This window comes from Cyclopterus lumpus, chromosome 15, assembly GCF_009769545.1.
Source record: "Cyclopterus lumpus isolate fCycLum1 chromosome 15, fCycLum1.pri, whole genome shotgun sequence".
NCBI classification, from domain to species: domain Eukaryota; kingdom Metazoa; phylum Chordata; class Actinopteri; order Perciformes; family Cyclopteridae; genus Cyclopterus; species Cyclopterus lumpus.
Window position 1 is genome coordinate 10,304,106 of NC_046980.1, and position 23,029 is coordinate 10,327,134.

A 23,029-nucleotide genomic window follows, 5' to 3' on the forward strand; every position below is an offset into this window, starting at 1 on the left:
ATAGAAATTGAGGCTCAGTTGAGGAGAAAATAAGCTCAACTCAGCATTTAAGGTGAATCTACCTTGGCAGATACATCACATAAAAGAATGCGAAACGTCTTCTTTTTAATAAAGCCCTTCAGCAACACTCGTTTCTGACTATAAGCTGTTGCTCAATATGCAGAAGGTTGAGAGGATCCTCTCACGGTTCAGGGAACAGTTGATACAAATCAAGAATTTGCAGAGACAAGATAAAAGCTACGAGACAATTATGGACACACTGATTTCCCATTGCAGTTGTAGGAAGCTTCATGTCAATAAGAAAATACCCTGCTCTATTTCCTCTCTCCTCATATCCAGCTGCCCCTATCAAAGAGATAGAAATCTGATTAAATCTGATTAAGTGCTTTTGGATTTATCTCGTAGGCTGAAGAAGCAAAAGGAGCCTATAGAAATAAAAGCTTTGCCTTCCCAATAGAGATCTGCTCTACAAGCGAGTTAGACTTTATGTGTCTGGCACCTGTCAGTGGGTCTGCAGAAGCAGCAGCTTGGATAAATTAAACATGTAACGCTTCATTTGAGCAACTGGGTTGCTATCCCCTTGTGACTATCTCCTTCTCTAAAGTGAAAACCTCCAAGAATAAAACACAGCATGCTAAAATGATAAGAAAAAACTAAAAGAAAAAAAAAGAAAACAAACTTGGACCAAGAAAATGGGCTTATTTCCCAATCTCTTAGCCAGGGTCTATTGTCTCAACAGAGTCATATATGATTCCACATATATGATTCCATCCTCGACAATCAATGAACAAACAGCTGTTGATAAACTACAGAGCTTTGAAAGTTACACCCCTCCTCCACCGGGAACCTTATATCTTCTATGCTCTTCTGGCTGAATTTGTTCCTCCAAGGAAAGCAGGATTTTAACTCTCTTTTTTGACTTAGACCAAACAAAGCCAGACAGACAAGTGATTATGTTGTTTGCTTTCCCATTCACTGACATGAACGCATATAAAAAGGCAAATTCTGAGAAAAGATGGAATCATATTATGTGTCATTTGTATGGTTTGTGTGTGACAGAAGAAAAGAGATGAAACACACTTAGAAGGATAATTGCTTTGGTCAATAACGGCTGGTTGCCTGTTTTACATTCCATTATCGGGAGGATGGGCCCTGGGCTGTTTCATCACGGAGAGATAAATAAAAGGACAGTGGAGCCAGAAGAGACCCGTATCCCAGGTAAATGAGTGCTTTATGAGGAAGATTAGCGCAAATCCCTCACGCACAGAGCATCGGCGCATGTGGGGCGAGGGAGGCTTTCGGATGCAGGCTTGGCTACCTCCATCTCACACATTCCCCCGGCAATCGATCAAAGCCCCAAATCACAGCTGCACACACAGAGAGGAAGGAGTCGGTGAGACCGTATGACAGTCTGAATTGGAGGCTATTGCATTGACGAATGGCAGCCTCATTTGACACAGAGCCACCCAATCATGCTCTTGGGATACACATATGCACATAAGGTGCATGCATTATGTGCACACAGGCAACATTTTCCTCACAACCACCTACAAAGAGGTGCCCAGAGCACATATTGCAGGGAAGTGGAGTATCTGTGGAGTGGTATTCTGATTGTATAAACATGCTCTGGATTTTATCTTCAGTCAGAGCTGCTCATTAAACTCTATTAACCTGCAGTACTAATATCTGCAGGGAGAACTGACTGAGGCAAACACACACCTGCTCCTTTTAGGTTAATGCATTTTTCATTCCCACAATGAACATATAGCTCCTCCCCAAGCAGCAGGCAGCACTCCCTATAACACACACACACATAGCCGCACGTATACACACACACACACACACACACACACACACACACACGCACAAAAGCTCTTCAGCAGAGAATGCAGATGGCAAATGCTCGACACTCGTTTTCGAAGAGGAAGGTGAGAGAGGAAAAGAGGAGAAAACTAGAAAGAGCTGAGAAGTGGGTGCAGATGCTGGAGAGGCCAGAGGATAATGAAGGAAGGATGAAGAGAAAAGGAGGGGTAGAATAGTTTCACCTGATCCACTCGTGTGCTGCATGGACCATGGAAAGCCCTTCTGCAACCTAATCAGCGCGGCTGATGTTAATTTCCACGAGATTACAATTCAACATTTAAAAATTTAGTTTTGACTGATTAAAATGTTAATTTTACACTTTTTTTCAATTTCAATTGGGCAAATATATTTTTTAAGAATTTAATTATAGATATCGGTCAATCCTTTTTCATAACAATACAGAATATCTAAATGTAATTTCTCATTTTAAATATCAACAATTGCATTTCAGAAAGATCGAACATAAGAACAAATAATTTCGTATTTTGGGCATTATTAGGCTGGTGAAGGAATTCCCTCTTTGGTGACAATGAGGGGCAATATCTGGTAATGTTAGGCATATTGCTGCTTTTTAAATGAAATATATAACGGTTTAAAACAAATGAAATACTTGTTTGTTGTTAAAGGAGAAAGATACAATATTTGGAGCATTTCGATTGCCTCTCAACCGATCTCCACATGTTGACGGCTAACTGTGCTAACAGCTCTCGAGGTGCGAACAACTGCGATAGTGCTGACAGAGCAGTATTTGCCACAGGGCGAACCAGGAGGTGCTCCGCCTCCACAGCGATGTGGTCGGATGGCGGCCACGTTATCAGCTGTAAGTGCCGCTGAGAGCGGTGCAGAGCAGCAGCTGTGAGCGAGCCAGTGGGGCGAGCTCACATGCACTAACGAGCACTAAAAAGCACGCTCAGCCGGCCAAGTTCATCAGGCTATATATATACACATATATACATATATAGACATATACACATATATACACATATATACATACATATATATATATATATATATATACATATATACATACATACATATATATATACATATATACATATATACATATATATATACATATATACACATACATATATGTATATATATATATATATATACACTTATATATATATACACACATATATATATATATATATCAGGGCTGCACGGTGGTGTAGTGGCTAGCACTGTCGCCTCACAGCAAGAGGGCCGTGGGTTCAATTCCCGGTCGGAGCGGTCCTTCTGTGTGGAGTTTGCATGTTCTCCCCGTGGCAGCGTGGGTTCTCTCCGGGCTCTCCGGCTTCCTCCCACAGTCCAAAGACATGCTGCAGGTTAATTGATCTCTAAATTGCCCATAGGTGTGAATATGAGAGTGAATGGTTGTATGTCCCTACATGTGCCCTCGATGGACTGGCGGCCTGTCCAGGGTGTCCCCTGCCTTCGCCCTATGTCAGCTGGGATAGGCTCCAGCGCCCCCGCGACCCTAATGAGGATAAGCGGTATTGAAAATGGATGGATGGACATATATATATATACACACACATATATATACATATATACACACACACACAATGAATGCTACTGATTAAATGTTAAAAGGACCTGCCATAGTGTCAGCTGTATGTGACAGCATGTACTGCTGTAGCGCAGGTATACCATAGTAAAGAGAACCTGCGAGGGGAGCACACAACTCATTAATGGAGCCCCATGTCACATCTGTATGCCAAACATCATCTGCATTCATTCATTCAATCAGACATGCACACCACTGGGAGAGCAGAACAAATACACAAACCAAGAACAACTCAAAATGTATTTATATTTAATTTAAAATACGACCAGACTGACATCCCAATATGTCTGACAAAACATCTCCCATAATCAACCTGCCCCGAGAGATCAGCAGCTGTGCGACTGTACAACACAGAGCAGTCCCGACAGGGGAAGCATTAATATGCATTGCATTACCAAAGCAACAGAAACAATCCCAACAGTGTAATCCAAGCCACTTGAGTGAATATGCTTTTAGCATACAGGAACACAGAAGGAAGTGGAGCAAACAGTCGTAAGGAGCGTAGGTGGGCGACTGTTTGATACATACCGTTGGGGCTCTCCTCATCAATGGTCACTATGGTTGCCGGGGGGCCTGGCCGGGACAGCTTACATTCTGCATAAGAATAAAAGTAAAAGCAAATTGACATCAAAGAAGCTCAACTCCTCTGTGCTTGATTTCAATAACTTACTTTGGAATCCCAACAGTATATTGTGTTTCATGGCAGCTTATGAAAATGACGGATATTGTGTCGAGCAGGGGTTTTAAAAGTCTGAGACAGTGAGCGTCAGACAAAGCTTGGTTTATCCCTAGATTACTTGCTTGGTTTCACTCCGTGATGCCTATGGGATCATGTTTAGGCCATTTGATCCAATAGACACTCAACAATTGAGCCATAATAGCCTAATACTTCATACTATCACATAAGAAAAGTTCTACCCAGGGGCATTTAATTATTTCTGACTATTAAAAACCAACTACTAAAAACCTTGAAATCTTCTGGTGTGGAAAATAATACATTATACGAGGGAGATAATATTGTATTTCATGACATATTTTTACAGATGTAGTATTTTTGCTTGATTAACATTTCACATTTTGAACAAAGTAGATCATAAACTATGTTAATGAGGTTTTTAAGACCTATATGTTAACACGAAAGCAGCCATTATAGAAAGGTCCAAAAAAATGTATTCCAATTTGTGTATCAGACCTTCTTTCTGGCTTTCCTACTCAAATAATCCTCTCCCAACTCCAGATTGATTTTGTGACCCACTGGGGCCAAATGTTGCAAGCTGCTGGACCAAAATATCTTAGTATATCTACAATGTAGTTCAAACTAGCTGCACCTGAACGAGCATCAGCAGGAAATGCTACTTACAGCACAAACTGATGCATCAGTATTAACATTTTAATAATGTTATATATAATAACGTGTCAACGTAAGTGAATTTTTTTTTTAACTTTTGATAGTTTAAGTACATTACTTCCATATACATGTACATATAATATAATGTTTAATGAAGGACTGATATAAAATAGTATCTAAATACAGCCCACGGCATGTTGGAACAATATTGGAAGAAAATAAAACGGACAATGTAATCACTGACTTTGTAAAAATGTCATTGGTCCGAGAAAATAAACCTAAAATATTGTCTTAGTGTCTTCCTGTCATGTTTTCATAGCAGGTGGCATCTACAACTGCTACAGCATTAATAATAGGAACGGACTGCACGGTACTGACACCAGACAAACAGGGTGGTCAAAGCATGCGGCGACATCAGAAGCAATGCACCGCCGAGAGCGGCTTCACGGAGAGAGGTCACAGCAGCTAGATGGTGGAAGCACATGGGACACAGGTAATTGCAGCTTGACAGACTGCACCAGATGGGGCAGCAGAAGAGGTGGAGAGGAGCAGACGGGAGGAAGGGAGGTGTCTAGTGTACAGGGTTGAGGCGCTGCAAGGTGAGGCGCTCTGCAGCTGATGTGAGGAAGGTTCAGGATTAAATGTCTTTGAGAGAGAGAAGTGGAGACGGATGTAGGAGGGAAACGGCGAAAGGGAATATGGGAATGTGATGAAACAAAAATAAAAGGAAAACAGACAACGGATAGTTGCCCTCTTACCCTCATACTGCCAGTCTGAAGGGGTCAGTGGTTAGTGGAGCCAGAGAGAAGCAGAGCAGAAGCATGGAAGAAAAGAAAAACGTATGAAACAGTTGGTTGATGAACAGCTCTTATGTTAGGAAAGGAGAAAGAAAAAAAAAAGACAAGATATTAGAAAATAGGGAGGAAGAGAGACAGTTTGGTTTATGCGAGCGAACCACACACAGTTTTCACAAATGCGGCCAACCGATCTCTTTATCTCTCTTCGATGCCAGGAGCTGCCAGCTGACATCATGCCACAAGAGTCAGTGGGGTGCATTATAAATATGAATCGACTAAAAGACTTTCTCTGTGTAAGTTAAGTGGTGCCATGTGTTCGGAAAAAAGGAAAAACTAAATGTGCATGAAAGAGCACCGGCTTCTTTCTCAAAACGCTCTGCCTGCATCTTGACAGATATTGAATCTCAAGCGGCTCGCTGTCAAGTTGGTGTTCACTTACATTACACGTAATCAGAGGCGGACAGAAAAGAAGACACATGGTCAATGACACCACGCCAACAGTCAGCGCTCTAAGGTTTCACACCCGCCTTCTGTCGCCCGACTTCACTTGTGCAACTAAGCACCTGTTGCCAGGTGCATAACGATGGATAGTTATTAAATATGCACGACCATGAGCCTTCACTAATGTGCTGGTTTGAAAGAGTATTTTAAGCAGAGATAAAACCTTAGGATGTGATGTTGCTGCACTTTTTTTTTTTAAACAGGGCTGCTTCTAAATGTGTAGATATACGCAATAATTAGCAATTGAATGGCTCAGAAAACCTGCGTCGACAGCATGGAATATGTCACGCAAATCATTGACTGCATTTTCATCTTATTGTTTTCTCATGATCTGGACTTTTTTTTTTTTTTTTTTTTTCATGAAGAGTTTTAAAGAGCAGAGATTCACATCCATGCACGGCATCTCATCTTGCTCCGTATGGGATCAGCTCATCGTTGCGCACAAATAATAAAGGAATAATTATCAACACACACACACACACACTCACCTTGCACTGCTTATTCCTAAAGGTGTACACACTGTTCGGTTTAGGACTTCTATGATTCCACAGCAATTAGAAAACCTGAAACCATCTGCTGGCGAAATAGCAGGTCGAGGGTTTCCTTTAATAGTGTAAAAATGAATAGAGCAAGTGGGTCACACCTCGCAATTGGAGACATAAACAACAAACAACATAAAAATAAGTATGCAAACCTGCTCTGAGAGAATATACTCTGTGTGGCGTAGAAAGAGTGTGCACATGTGCACGTGTGTGAGCGCTCATTTTGAAAAGCTTTTTAAAAGGGATCACAGTCTGTTTTGTTAGTTTTGCATATGTGTGTTCAGGCCCGAGTATGCGTGCGTGCGTGCGTGCGTGCGTGCGTGCGTGCGTGCAGCTTAAAGTGGAAGTTGTGTCAGTAGGGGAGAAAGATGTGAAGAGTCTGCTTTGAAGACAAAAGGCAGAACCGAGCAGAGAATAAGAATAGTGCCTCCTTTCGCAGTGCTAACAGGCCTATATTGCGATCAGAGCACAAACATGTCGCGCTGATGAAGTGAGGCGTAAACATGCATGTGAATATGAACACAAACACGAACTCGGAGCATCTACATCTTTAAGCGGTCGGTGATATTTTCGAACGACATTCAACATCAAGCTTTCCTCCCATTAAGCCTTATAGAATAATACTTCCCCATGGCTCTCTTGTTACACGAGGGTAAGAGAATAAGTCAAATAGTCTTACCAAATCTCCTGTACCCTTGCTGCAGCACTCAAGATAATAATGTTGGATGAAACCTGCAGATCCCATACATATACTAAAACATACATGATTGGAAAACTACTTAGACTAATCCACTTATCTAGAAGAACATGACCAATTCCTAAAAAGCTACATCCTTGCTTTCGGAATAAAGAATAGCAGCATAAGGGTCACACTGCAAAGAAAAACCAAGCTTTTCATAAAGCACTATGGGAATATAAAGTATGTACACATGGAGTGCAGAGAAATATTGAAAGGAGGCATAAAAAGCAAAGTGCAAAAATGTAATGAGTTGTGCCCTTCTCAATCTGCATCAGCGAATGTTATGTTCATCTCGTGATGAAATGCAATGCAGTTGTTTAGTCAAAAACAATACAGAGCATAAGGGTGGGAGCTAGATGAAAGACACAGTCCATCACACAGCTCAGGGAGAGGGGTATGAAACAGCATGGGGAGCTCAGTTACTTAGCAAACAACAACAAAGAAATCTGTTCATCAGGCTTGGGGTTGTGTGCGTTTTTAACCAGATGTATAATAAAAAGATTCATATGCCTCTTATCAACTTCATTTTTGGGGTGAAATGTTATGGTTGTGGGGACTTGCGAGTATTGTTACCAACAGTGGCTGAAAGGGTTCAGATGGGGGGGGGGGGTGAACTACTTTTGATTGACCCTTCAAAACCGGACCAGGCCCTTGTGTGACATTAAATGTAGGCCTACACATAATAATGTGCACGTTTGTAAGACAACCAGAAGCTGCCATTGGCTGCCGAGGAAATACTAAGGTCTGAGCTGGGTTTAGCTCGCTGCCTCACAAAAGACTCCACCCTATGAGGAGAAAAAAAGGTTATTCTTGGCCAATATAGAATATATATTTATGATACGTATACACCTTTTAAAAAAAAGGTAGTCAGAACATTCGCCAGCCAAAAAGTCGAGGAGACAAAAGTAATGAGTAAGCCTCGATAATTAAGTCTAGATAAACAAGTAGAAGGCACACTGTTTGTTGTGTATATACACTATATATTTTCTCTGTGTTTTCTCTGTGTTGTTCCCTTTTAATCTTCAAGGGAACATAACTTCAAAGCCAATCATCTGATTCAACTATTTTGTTTTACCTCACACAGCTGGAGCACTGCAGACTAACTTTGGTTTGTTGGCATACTGCATCAAGTTATCTTCAAATGGAGCCACTAAGAGCTGCTGTCCTTTGCTTATTCTCCACAAAGAAAGCAGCCTCAATATTACATTGTGTACTTCTATTTCTAGCTTGTTATGGCTGCACCGGCACCCTCCCAGTCCTCAGCAGATGCAAAAGGCTTTGGTTCAATAAATCTCAGGAAACATCTCTTAACGACCTGATCCCTCCGTTCCAGATGAAATAAGCAGTGGGTAGGGTCAGGGTCGAGTCAGGGATTTAAAAAGATGAAAATCACAGAAAAGGCCTTTAATCACTAATCAGGGCACTGTACACTTGAGAGACCTAATCCAAAGACAATCAACATCTTCTAATTTTGACCCGGGGGTAATTTACTCTCACCTAAAGAGATATTCTCCCTAATCAACCGAACAATGATGACTTGAAGTCGTGAAGCTTCAATTACAAAATGATTACTGCTGGCGGTTGAACAAATCTGCATTGTTCCATGGAAAAACCATGACATTTCTCTCAGACTGCAAAAGAAACAACACAATATGGCTTGTTTGACATGTTCTTTTTAAATAACTATTAAAACACTAGAGGACTATTAAAGTCTTGGATGAACTCCTCATATACAATATTACGAGGAAATAGTGATGACTCATCAAAATGTAGAAAAGTGTTGAGATCATTTTTGTTGGGGCCATAAGCAGTGATAGGGCCATTAATATAGTCAGAGAAAAAAAAAGATTTCATATGCTTCTCCAGCACATATGTGTTGTTGTTCTACACGTAGTTCTTTCACCCTACCTTTTATATAACACAGCCTGAGATGCAGAAACATCCTTAGAATTTCAAGCCTTTACAAGGCAGCTCATCGATCGCCGTATGACAAGCAACAAGGCAGTGGCCAGATGAATTCTGCTCACTGACATTTACTTTCAAAAGGCATTATTGCCTGACGCCCAATTCAATAGCCTGTGCTTTTCAATGGCTTCATCTGCAAAAGCCTTTTCAAGAACCGATAAATCAAACTGCTGCTGTCCGTAAAGGGCGAGCAACATAACAAGCAACATGGTCCATGAGGCAGCACTGTCTCAATCAATCTGGCACATCTTCACAATAAACCTACAAAGGATACAAGGCATCGCATGTAGATAACTAAGGGGTGCATGTCATTTCACATTTACTAACACCAAAACACGCTTGCGCTCTCTAGATGTGGGCACACACTAATCAGTTGTCCACAATTATCAAAGAAGGAGATGGACAGAAAAAAGACGGAGGCACAGAGGGATTCTTGAGAAAGTGCAGAAGCAACAGAGGAAAGTACGAGCTAATTTATCACACTTTAGATGCACGGCATCTAAACTCAACACAAGGTTCCTCTCATCATAAAACATTTAATGCTAAATGTCCATATGCATCACATGCCCTTTCATATAAATATCATGCCCTGTGTGATGATAAGGAAATGTCTACCAGAGCCTATAGAAGGCTCCCCGAGCAAGGACAGAAATATCTGGATGAGGTTGTTTTTCTTCTTTTAGCTTTTAACACCAGTGGTCCGCCTGAGGGAGCAACGTCAGCTGAATATGGATGCACTCGACTTTTTCAGTTCTGAGAATGATATCTATACCTGGGCTTTGGGTAGTGACCGATACCAAGTACCAATACAATACCAGTAATTACTCAATAAGCTGTGTGCCTCAATGTTTGGACGTGACTGGAATCATCTTCGTATGTGTGAGACTTGACTTGAACCTAACTTTGTGAAAACAAAATGTAACAAAAAAATACGTAGTCAAAATGTACTGAAATGTTATTTACTATGTAATTACTATATGTTACACCAATAAGTTAACACTTTTAATTTGAAGTAGAGTGTTCAGTAAAGTGTTTCAAGCAGCAGCAACGCTACGGAACATGGATACCTGATCCAGCTGTTTGAGCCAGTATCGGTCCAATTTCCGACCCTGAATCGGTAATCGGACAAGCATCTACTTTAAAAACGTCAGGGTTAGAGGTTAGAGTTATCACTAATCCCAGCAGTGGCAGGCAGCCCAGGACAGGGATGAGGGGAAACAGAGCAAACGGGGACATTGTTTTAATTTCCCAGTTGGATTGAGTTTATTTTGCATGAATCCATGTCCGGAGGAGAGTTCTGGGACAGGTCCAGTAGGCCCTGGCAAAGGAAAGTGAGACCCACAAAGGGAAGCTGTCCAGTCATACACATTGCCAGGTAATGGCTGCTCATGGGAAGACAGAAGGTCAAAACTGATGAGCAGTCTGTGTTATAGTTAGGGGAGCTGGGGCCTGTTGTCCACTGGGGTTGACTGTCAAAGCTGTGCATTACAGTTCATATCCTAAAGGTCTCTTCTTGTTCGGAGTATACTCCACTGGTTATTTCTTTGTCACGTCTAAAACCCAATAATTTGAGTGATTTTTCAGTTTATATTGTAGACACATCTTTTCCGACTATACCTTGAATGAAACATTTTTTTAAGCACTTTAGTCACACTGAAATGGCACTTACTTGTAGCCCTTTGTAGTTCGGCTTTCTTAAAGAAAAGGGTACTTTCTTGATTCTTTTTGTTCCGTTTGTACTCTCATGGTTGAATGCACTTATTGCAAGTCGCTTTGGATAAAAAGTCTCAGCTAAATTAAATGTAGATCCGAATCAGAATGTTTAATATATATGTGACAATCATATATAATGTACTCCAACAAACGGTTTCAACAAGAAAAACTTCAGACAGCCTAATGCAATATAACATAGGTGTTAATTTAGCTACTTTTTCATTTAAATATTAGCAATTGTACCGACCCATAAACTTAAATAAAACTATAGATCTATATTTAATTCCCCAAAACACCAGATCTGACAGAGCTACACAACAATTAGGATGATAGCAGCTAACAATCCAAGAATTCAAACCCAACTCAATGCAACATAATACCTGTTCTGTTTTGAGAACAACCAAAACTCTTGCAGCACAAGCCCTTTACATGTAGAAATTAAGCCAGTCACCACTTCCTCCTCAGAGGAAAGAAACCAGCTGATTCAATGTGCAGACAGACAGTGCTTTCTTCTTGCCGCGAGTCTATGTTTGGCACAAGAAATGCAATCACTGCCTCAGTCTCTCGCCATCTCTTTTTCTCCAAATCATTCCCTCTCTCCTAACAAATCACTAGAAGTGCGGGTCTCTCTGCGGGGCGTCTCGCTGTAATTGTGTGTATGTACTTTGATGCGGGTTAGAATCCGTCGCGACGAAATGGAAAGCAAAAGAGAAGACAGGCAGTGAAGAAAGAAAAAGTGTATTAGTGACGAAGAATGTCAGAGATAAGAGGTGGGGATGAATTCCTGCAGCAACATGTAAATCATTAGAGGTTGATAATGGAGACGAGAGAGAAGGAGATTACTTCACTGATGTGTAATCCAGAGAGCAGAGCTCCCATTCCTTCTCTCATCCAGACTTCCTCCTTATTACTGCCTTTGTTTGTCTCCGTCAGGTTAACCACACAGGCGGGAGGACAAAGGTCGCAATCCCACTCCCACACTACAACAGTGCAGCACACACATGCTGACGTACCGAGCCCCGGGTTGAGCCTGTTGGTACACACCCAAGGCAGCACGGGGCCCGGTCTTACCAAGAGTGACCCCCGGCTCCACTCCTTTCTTGTGCTGCTCAGGGCATGATTACAGCCTGCTGGCGGGCAGATTAAAACCCCTTCCCCCTGTCACTCTGCGGCTCCCCCACTCCACAGGCTTCTGCTGTAGCCAGAACACAGTCTGCACATCTGGCCCCTAATCAGACAATCCCAAAAATAGACAAACAATTGTGGGTCAGAATGGATGTGCAGATGGGAAGAGAGGGAGACCGCCAGAGAGACGTAAATAGTGAGAGAGGGGAAGGTAGGCTGATGTCACATGGCAGAAGCGTCCGCAGGCATATTAACTAATCCTCACAACACACACACACACACACACACACACACACACACACACACACACACACACACACACACACACACACACACACACACACACACACACACACATCTGGATTTAGCGATGGAGGGATTTAGAGGTATGGATAGCATGCATCTGTCAGCACTGCTTTGGATTGAAGTTTGTCCTTACTATATGTTGAACTGCTGGGATGTCGTACACTGCATGGGCTGACATGCATATGTCCAGTCAAAGATTAATCTCGGTTGAGAGTACAGTGGAGTCAGTCAGATAAGGAGGAAAACATGAAAGTGTGGCACCCGAAAGGGAGTATTATTAATGGGAAATGAAAGCCGCAAATGTGTTAAGACAAGGTATTAAGAGGAAGAATATTGAGGAAACGTAGGAAGTGATAGAGATGAAAAAAAACAAAACACAATGCAACAGGTAGAGGACGGCGCTTGAATGTTCCTAATGGCTTTCCACCATTATTTGAGACATTGCTGTTATTATTGAAAGTCTCTACACCTTCCGTCGCAAACTAAGAACACATCTTTTTCGACTGTACCTTGAATAGGGAAGGTAGTGCCGTAGTAGCACTTTAGTAGCACTTAAATGGCTCTTACTGATAGCACTTTGTAGTTTAACACTTTAGTAGCACTTAAATGGCTCTTACGGATAGCACTTTGTAGTTTGTAATCAACTTTATTGAAGAAATTGTACTTTCTTGATTCTTGTTGTTCTGAGTTTGGACTCATGGTTTAATGCACTTATTGTAAGTCACTTGGATAAAAACATCAGCTAAATGACATGTAATGTAAAGTAATTATTGTTTTGACAAGGCACATTCTGACCTTAATAGTTGTTTTTATACCTTCTTTTCATGTTTAATGAGCTATTAGTCGTTCATTACTGGAAACTGACACACAGTAGTATTCATAAAAAACACTTTTGCCTGTATTAAAAGAAGAGATTTCAGATCCCTGCACGAATGCATTCATCAAACATTAACACATTTTATGCTTTTTCTCAATTTAACTCACTAATTAAGAAATTAGTGAACCTAAGAAACCCTCATTTTCATCAAGGTCGATCCGTTTTTCTCTCTGTGTCCACATTCCCGTTAATTAGAAGCCTGCCATTCATATAGTCTCCCTGCTAATTAATGAAGGACTTTGCAGACACTGTGACGTTGGAAATTGATGCATGCATCCCTCGTCAGATCAGTGTCATAAAAAGAAAATTCCAGTTGCTATTTTCATTTGATAGACAGACAACAAACAAGTCGACAAGAGCCAAACACCAAGAGCACCTTGAGGTGGGCAGAGTGGGGAGATTTATGGGTGGGAAGATGCGGGATGTGTTGAGGGAGGGGATAATCCCTGCTCAAACCAAGTTCATCCTTGACACTGACCCGCGAAGGGACTCGGCGTCCACATTCGCCCACTCTGATACACTCCGTCTCACCCTCTGATCCCTCATTACAACGACGACACTGTGGGTCATTGGTTGGAAGACTCTGAGCCAAGCGGAGCTCATTTGCATGCAGGCATCACTAATACCTGGCTGCCCACCGTCGTAATTATTTCTGTTTGCAATCTGTCAAATTACAGGCTGCAGCCCCATCTCCAATCAGCAGGATGAAACCAACCCTTTACGGTGACAGGACAATCTCACGCAGTTTGGGAATATATATCAATACGGGAACCATTTGATAGTTAAGGATGAAAATTGAAGCCTTATCCTTCCCATAATTTAAGCATGAACTTTTAGCAAAAAGGAAACCAGAAATCTGTGGACAGCAGTTGGAGAATGAATAAGAATGAGTTTATTGCTTCTTAAATGTTGCCAAAGATCCTGTGGTTGGATTCCATTAGTCAGAAGTAGAATCAAAACCATCAGAGAAGCTTATCAAGCATTACTTGCAACATGATTTTAAAACATATTTAGTCATATTCCAACAAAGTATGTATGTATGTATGTATATATATGTGTGTATATATACATATATATATATATATATATACATACATATATATACATACATATATATACATACATATATATACATACATATATATATATATATATATATATACATATACATATATATACATACATACATACATACATACATACACACACATATACATACATACATACATACTTTGTTGGAATATGACTAAATATGTTTTAAACTCATCCCAAACTGACTGGAATTGACAGTGATACACGACTAATACATAAATGTTGTAAGAAGTGTAATGCCATCCAGATTACATTTTCTAGAAACATAGGCGGGGAATGTTGTTAATAAATGTCCAGTCTGAGTGACTTGAATAACGTGAGCGACATTACTCTTAACCAAAGTGCTTTTGTCACCTCAAGATGGGAATCCCCCGGTCTCCGGTGTCACCATCCTGCGTATTGACCTAGATAAAAATGTTCCTTCAGAAAAAACGTTGCAAGAAAACCATAAATCCAGGCAGCCATTATATTTCCCCCTAAAACCCAACTGGCAAAAGCAAATTAGCTTGATTTGGATTTTAAAACCGAGGAAGAAGTAAGAAGGGAATGTTGAAAAAAGAGGCTGTGTGTTTTTATTAAACTGATCCAATATTGAAACACAAGTGACGAATTAAACATATTGTAATAATGTGCCCTACATGTCAAGCAACACCATATGAAGCTTTGATAAATACAATAAATAATACTTTTTTATATTAACGCCCTCACAAATAAATTACCCACAAACCCCTATTCCACAGGGCCGTTGGTGAGTTCCACAGCTGCCATGCTTCGGGGCGCATGGCTTCCTCACTCCACACAAGAACACACATCTATTAACGCGGTCAGAGCCTGGGAGGGTGACTTCATTAAAAGGGAAAACACAAGGCACTCATTCACCTTCAAAGGATCAGTCAGTCATGAAGTCATGAGCAAACCTCTCAAAATAACATCTTCATTCAAAAGACAGTAAACTACAATGATGCTCTTATCAAATCAAAATGCATTTACATTAGTGAGTTTGTCAAGGAAGACTGGGTAGCAGGAAAGGGATGAAAAAAAAAAGAAAAGAAAAGGAAGCGGTGTTGAGAACTCAAAATTGACCTGGATTATGTGCAATATTGCCACGCGGGAGAACTAAGTAAGTCTCTGTGCATGTGCAGCCTCCTCTCAGCACCGTCTTTAAAGACCTGCCAATCCCATGCAGCTGAAATTCACTTTTAACTGGCATCTGCTGCATAGTCAGTGAGATGAGACAATAAATGCTAAGATTCCCTCAGTAATGTGGGAACTTATTCAGGAAAGTACAAAATGAATCCTCTCAACATTATCAGTGAACTGTGTAGGACGTAAGCTGGATTCATGCCCTCTCTTTAACTCATTTTGAAAAACATTATGTAAATTTGAAAGGGAGGATAGAACGGTTATTGTGAGAGTATTTGCACTGAAGCATCACTGTATGGACGTCATTGAAAGCACACCTGAGAGCGGCTCTGTGGTCCTCCACTTCAATGAAATCAAACACTCGTGAAAGCTCTACAAACTAACGTGCCGACTTTTAGAAAAGCCACATATTGGAGCTGCTATGAAAAACAAGCACCCCTTACTATCCATAAACACAACATTGCATTAATTGTAAGATCAATGAAGCCAAGTGGTTGGCAGGGTTACATATTCATATGTAGGACTTTTCAGATGGCGTTCACATCCCAAAATCTTTAACAGATGGAAACTCTTGACAGATCTTTGACATTAAAATATGCCGTGGAAATAATTACAAAATGTAGAACCATAATTTGCAAGTAAAGAGCTAAAATCATGTTCAAATATTTACAAAAATGAGCTTTACTTTCGGTCCATTTAGCAAGAGTTATTCAAATTGTTCAAGTGGTCCACACCTCAGTTTGGCACATTAATCAGTTACAATGCTGTGAAAACAAACATTGACTTTCCCACATTACATCTTCCCTCTCGGCCATAGGTAACTGAAACAGGGGAGGCCGGAGGGTGTTGGCTGCTCATACCTTCTGTGTCCTGGCCCCAGCTGTGGGTCAGCAAAGAGAGGATTGCCATTCCTGTCCCCAGCCATCTGACGAGCCACCACCCCCGTCGCATCTTCTGTCAAGCTTTATTGCCTGCCCACCTGGACGGGGGGAAAAAACGAGAGGAGATTTTCAACACGTGTCTCGGGAAGCCATGCAGCCCTGACGCGCGCGCACGTGCACGCACGCAGGCAGGCAAACTTTATCTGCAGGATAACATTTTCAAAGAACATCATAATCTGGCAATCCAATTTTGTGTACAGACAATAAAACAATCCACTTGATTATCTGGATCAATCCAAATGTATGCACATGAAAAAAATCAACTGGATTTTCTAAAATTACAGCAATACTTTGATGTATCATACATGCAGATTTAATCGGAACAACTGACAATATTACATTTGTATTGTGTCACGGTGGCTGTGCAGTATACAGTAGAGGAACTTCATGGATAGCAAAGTGTAAAATCATTTAATTTGCTTGATCATTTATTTCATGTTGAAAACCTTTTCCTGGCTTTTGTTTGGCGGATTCAGAAACAAGTAGCACTCATTCCTCCCTTCCCTGCCAGGCAATGGATGAGTGTTCAGTGTGTAACCAATGAGAGCATGATGGGCCACAGGAGGTGGACTCAGGTGAACACGGAGCACCCCTTTCCTAGTCAGACTGTCTTGTTAGCCACTCCAGACATGCATGCATGCATGCATGCATGCATGCATGCATACATACATACATATATATATATATACACACACATACATACATACATACATATATATATATATACACATATATATATATATATATATAAATATATATATATATATATACATATACATACACATACATATATATATATACATACACATATATATACATACATACACATATACACACACATATACATACATACATTCCTTTTTGGAATATGACTAAATATGTTTTAAAATCATGTTGCAAGTAATGCTTGATAAGCTTCTCTGATGGTTTTGATTCTACTTCTGACTAATGGAATCCAACCACAGCCTCCACTCTCAAAGTCCAGCACAACTTTTTAAAAAAGGTACTATACGAGTCTAGAGGGGGAATATTTTACACATGAAGAAATACATTTTCTTGTGGAATGTAATGGCATACCACAAAATGTCCCCGTCAGAATTTATAACATTGTGTTAAAAAAAAAAAAAAAAAACGTGCAAGCAGCCAGCGCCTCAGAATCAAAGCAAACTCTATCATCTCCAAACATTAGGGTGGCGCCTGAATCCAACTGGCTCTAATGAAACGAGCAAAGCAGCCCGTAGTTTGTGTGTTGAGACTCGGGGCGCAGCGCACACACAAAGTCATAGCACACAGCCTCCAGTCTGAGCTTCAGGAAACCAAGGTGTCAGGAGGGGGAATAGAGGGGGGTTTCTGTCTGTCTGTCTGAGCTATTTGATGTCACACCTTCCTCACAAGGCTTATTCTCAGAGCAGGCGATAAGCTGTGAAATCATCGCATATGCTAAAGGGACGGGAGGGGACTCCCAAGTATCACCACTATCATATCAAAGCATGTTGAACACAATCTAAATCTCTGACTCGTACTATCAGCACTCAGTGATTCCTCTCGCTCTTGTTTTTCCCCCACTCACTGTCTCTTTACCACACGTTGTATGGTATGTATTTTACTTACTTGCTTTCTTGCACACCTGTGTAGACGTCCACCCAAACAAATGTTACCCCGCTGCACCCAAACAACAGACTCCTTGCATGAACAGTCTGTGGACGACATGAGACAGCTGTGTTCTCTTCTCTGACAGTGCAACAAGAGCGATTTCACATCGCTTTTCCTGTTTTCTCATCTCTCTGGCTCCCAGTGGTGTTCCCTTTTGAAACAGATTTGATTCCCCCCACATTCGTACATCTATCTTTCTTAACCGGGCTGAATGCGATCGCTTTGATCCTTTTCACATGAGAGAACGCAGACCTGCACCGACAGCCACCCCTGAAGAGGGAAGTCGCTTCCTTCCACAGCTTCCTCCAAGTCTCCTCTTGGTTGACATGGGAACGCCGAGTCTCATTTACAGAGGCTAACAACGATGTTCTTTCAAACTTAATGAACAGGGGAAAACTGGAGAGATTGTTGATTGGGTGCCGACAGAAAAAAAAATGTCTCCACTGCCCTGTGTCCAACGCAGTCCTCTCATAGTGGCCCGCGATTCTCGTCACGAACAGATATATCCGTGTCTTCCCCAGCAACACAAAGCTTTCATGAAGCTGTCGGTGGAACAGGCCAATCCCACTCCGCTCTACGTCAACGCAAGTCAATATATCGCAATGGAACCACAACGCCCTCCAAGTTAAGTGAGTCTTGCCAAATAAAAATGCTTGCCTATGTCTTCCATCATATCTCTTTGGCGACAAGGGGAAAATGTATTGAACTTATGATGCAGGAGGTGGAGAAGAAAGAGCAGACAGTGTTTAAGGTTGGGTATGAAGCAATCACGGTTATGGATTACTCCAAAAGTCGAGATGCAGTTCTTTATCCCTAAGTTGCAGGGGTTTTGTGCTCCCTGGAAGAAGAAGAAAAGAAAATGTCTCCTTCTTTCTTCCGCTGTCTGTGTTCCTTTGATCGGCCTCTCCTCCGGCATCACGTTCCTTTTCCACCTCTTCCTGTTCGTGTGCTCTGGTGTTGACAGCCTGTCAGAGATGTCTCGATAACAGAAATCACCAACTTTTAACTCTTAAGAAACAACAGCGGGAAACATAATATTAATAAAATGAAGAAATGCTGAATATCTTTTAATTAAGGGCACAGTCGCAATGGAGACTAAAGAGATGCACTGGAACATCACTGAAGGTTTGTTCAGAAGTTTGGTGAAAAGTGACAAAAGAAGTAAGTAAGTGTAGTCGGCATTAACTGCTAAAAGCAACTTTGTGGTTTTACAATCACATAAATATCCCATCCAGAAGTTGATTTGGTTTTCTTAAAAGATTTGTGCTGTTTATTGTAAATGCAGTGTTTGGAGCAGTTGGGACAAGCCAATTACTTAGCCCCAAAATTATATAAATTGAGAATTAAATAGTAATTCAAATCCTCTCCAAATGTATTAAATAGCAATTCCTCAACCAACTGTTGCATGAAGGGAAAATAAACATCTTTGAATTCCAGCAGTCAACTCTCCGCTCATCCACAGCCTGGTGCTGGATAAGCCAGCTGAGCTGAATTGTTTTAACTGGGCCTGAAGCTGGTGCTTATGGGATCTCAGTTTTAGCTTCTAGAGTCAGGCTGTACCAGTCTCGCCCAGTGGTTTTAATGGTAGAATTGAATCTTTAATCGTTTGGCTTCTAAGCCGCCTCACCCGCCGGCATCTCCACATAGCTCCATGCACCTTCATGATTTGTAGTCTGCCAGCAAAGAGTGAAATGCTCTGAGGCAACTTCTGCATTTTGAAGCAACACGCCATTTTTTTTTTTTAATTTATGTTGAACTTCCTCAAGTATAGGTTGTTGGTTATCAAATAGTCAAAAATAAGCGGAAAAGGCATCGATTTATGTCGTATAAAGACACACCGATACTATACTGTACACAGACCGATCATGCTTACTGTGAAGCGTAGTCACACCCTTAAGGCCCATTCCGAGTCAGAGAAAAGCCAAAAAGTGGAAACTTGTCTACCAATTCACAAGTCAGTAGACTAATAAGAGGAAGTGTTGTGAGTTCAGGTGCAGCTGAGGTGCTTCACCATGTGTCATCGCACTGGAGGATGCCATCTGAATGGCAGAGCACCGTGACTAGCTCAATCTCTTCCCCTTTGCCCACTTCCCTGCTTACAGCCGTGCTATTATAGTCTCTGGAGGTAAAAAAAAAGAGCTTGCCTTTAAAAATGTTTCATTTGATTTTTTACTGAATTCCAATTTTGGGGTTATTTTTCAATTTACAGAGCTTTTGAATCCATGTTGACAACTAAATTAAGTTAAACCTAGCTTGCACTGAAAATAAAAAAAAAAAAGAACATTTGCAAATATGAGAAATACTAAGGGGCAGGAACATGTCTATCTCGCACTGCTTGGACCTCTACAAAACAAGCAGAAAATGATGCTGTCGCATGTCGACTGTATGGCACCGACTGCTGCTTTGTCCCCATGAATTGTAATCTCTGTTTTATGTCAAAATGAACCCATTCAGTTCTAGGAAAAGTGAAACCGAGCTGGTGAAGTAACGACACCTCGCTGTTGTTTTCCAGCTGTTGGAGTGGAGGTGTGGAAGCTGCTCGTCTTTGATAACTGACAGTGGAGGATTTTTTGACTGAATCACAACGCGGTCTCTTAAATCCGGAACAGTGCAGTTAACCACTGTAGCGGAACAAAATGGAATAGAGGCAGAAAAGCCAAAATTCACTGACATAATCTGATGGCTGTACCACTCAGACACACTCTTATCTTGACTATCAACTAGTTCAGTCTACATACGAGTGCTGGGCTAAATGTTTCAATCATTATTACTTTATTTACATTTACCGATAAGATACACATCATGATGCTGTTGCGTTTGAATACAAATTGGATATAATAATCAAACTGATTAATAAAGCAAAGAAGTGTATTCCATTGTTGTGCATTGAATTAAAACAAACTCTTACAACAACTTGAGTATCTTATTTTGGTAATTTTTAATCACAGTTTGCTTAAAATCACTAGCCAATTACTAGCCAATATCAGGATCAGATTGCAACAACACAATATGCTTCTAATGAAAGTAGATAAAAGATCATACTGAATTACTGTATACTCTTATCATAATTCTCACTAACAGGACTTGAAAAATGTGATCAATTACGTTTTCTATCTAAGGCTTGAAGGTTTAGGTGTATATAAAAAATGCAACAATACCACGTTACTGTGTTGCTAGTGGTACCAGTCTCTCTGTTGTTCATTCTGTACACATGACATCTATTGTACTTCTGTCCATCCGGGGAGAGGGATCCTCCTCTGTTGCTCTCTTTAAGGTTTCTTCCCTTTTTCTCCCCGTTTAAAGAGTTTTTGGGGGGAGTTTTTCCTCATCTGATGTGAGGTCCCGGGACAGAGGATGTTATATGTGTACAGATTGTAAGGAAAGGCACATTTCAAACAACAAGTTGCTTGACATTAAACCATAAAACCATCAAAACATAATGCAAAAGAAAACAAGATTTTAAAACGATTAAGAACATTCATTAACACATTTAAAAATGGTCAACAAGCAATAAATAGAAAAAAGTTACAGTGTAGTTAAAGAAATAAAATGCAGCAGTGAGATGCAGAAATTGATTGATATCCTTGAATCTTGTTCAATTAAAAAAGCAAACAGCAAACAGAAAAGTCTGAACGTATTATAAAGCCCTAAATTGAACTGTATGCTTCTATGACTACTACTGTCCATCCAATAGAGCTGAAACATTATCTAATTCAAGCTTCTTTAATGTGAGAATGTTTTTATTGCTCATCTTTGGGTTTTGGATTGCTGGTGTTGGACTAAATAGGACATTTAAGTCAGCTTGGACTTCGTAAAACACTGGGAAAGTGTGATGAACACTTTGACATTGTGTGGACACATAAGTCGTGAAAATAACTGATTTCAAATTAATAATTCAATAAGTTCAACATACGTTCATCCAAATAATTATTTTTTTTTCAAAATAAGCCCGATAGTTATGGTATCATACGCTCATCTAGGTTGTGGAAGGAAGTTGAATTCCTTGGAAACTATAACCGAGCTGAACATTCAGGAACAAAATACATCATGCATTAAAGAAAACAGTCATTTCTCAAGATATTTGACATCCTCATGAATCTCATATCTGGAGCATCCTCCTAGTGCAGGTAATGACAATTTCAGACTCATTAGTGTAACAAAAGCACCAGATTGCATCCTGAAAGTGCAGAGCCATGTCATCTGATTGATCAAGTGGCCAAATGAAAAACAAAGCACTATAAATGATGAGAAGATCTAAGTCATAAAACCCTTGAGATGCAAGTAGCACATGGGCTCATAAATTAGTTACCAGTGGACACTATACTACCCATAATGCCAGAGTGCTCAAAACAAACTGCATTTGTTTAATCACTGTGTTTACAACTGCATTACATCCCAATTAGAATCATAAGAGCAGCAGACTGTCCTGTAATATTCACATTTAAAAACACCCGCAGGAAACAAACAATAAGTTAAAATAAACAATGGATTGTTTAAATATAAATTGTGATTTAGATAGCCAATACAAATCAATTAAAAATGATTTAAAACCAACTAATCATACAAGCAGATGAGATAAGAATTGGAACAAATAAATGTAGAATGGATAAGAGAAAGGGTCTGGCTGGCAGGCAGCTCAGCACTCGTTCAACACAGCAAGATTCACCCTTCGCTAAGTTACACCCCGCCCCCGCTGCTACACAGTCAAGCTGCTAGTGGCTATGTGGGCTCCTACTATGTGCAACTCTAACGGCACTCTGAAGAAATATCATCTCCTTTTTGGAAGAAAATTAAATTACATATGTGTGTGTATGTATATATGTGTGTGTGTATATATATATATATATATATATA

The 23,029-nt window shown here is 40.6% G+C and overlaps 1 protein-coding gene across 2 annotated transcripts in view; it reads right to left on the reverse strand.

The window, feature by feature from the left end:
* LOC117744319 (protocadherin-15-like) overlaps positions 1 to 23,029 on the reverse strand; it is a 190,660-nt gene that overhangs the window by 114,093 nt on the left and 53,538 nt on the right. For both annotated transcript variants that reach the window (XM_034552518.1, XM_034552517.1), the window contains exons 3-4: positions 16,442 to 16,560; positions 3,962 to 4,027 (exon numbers count right to left, since the gene is read on the reverse strand). In XM_034552518.1, the coding sequence (XP_034408409.1) occupies positions 3,962 to 4,027; positions 16,442 to 16,532 (157 nt within the window). In that variant the 5' untranslated portion in view covers positions 16,533 to 16,560. The remainder of the gene's footprint in view (positions 1 to 3,961; positions 4,028 to 16,441; positions 16,561 to 23,029) is intronic.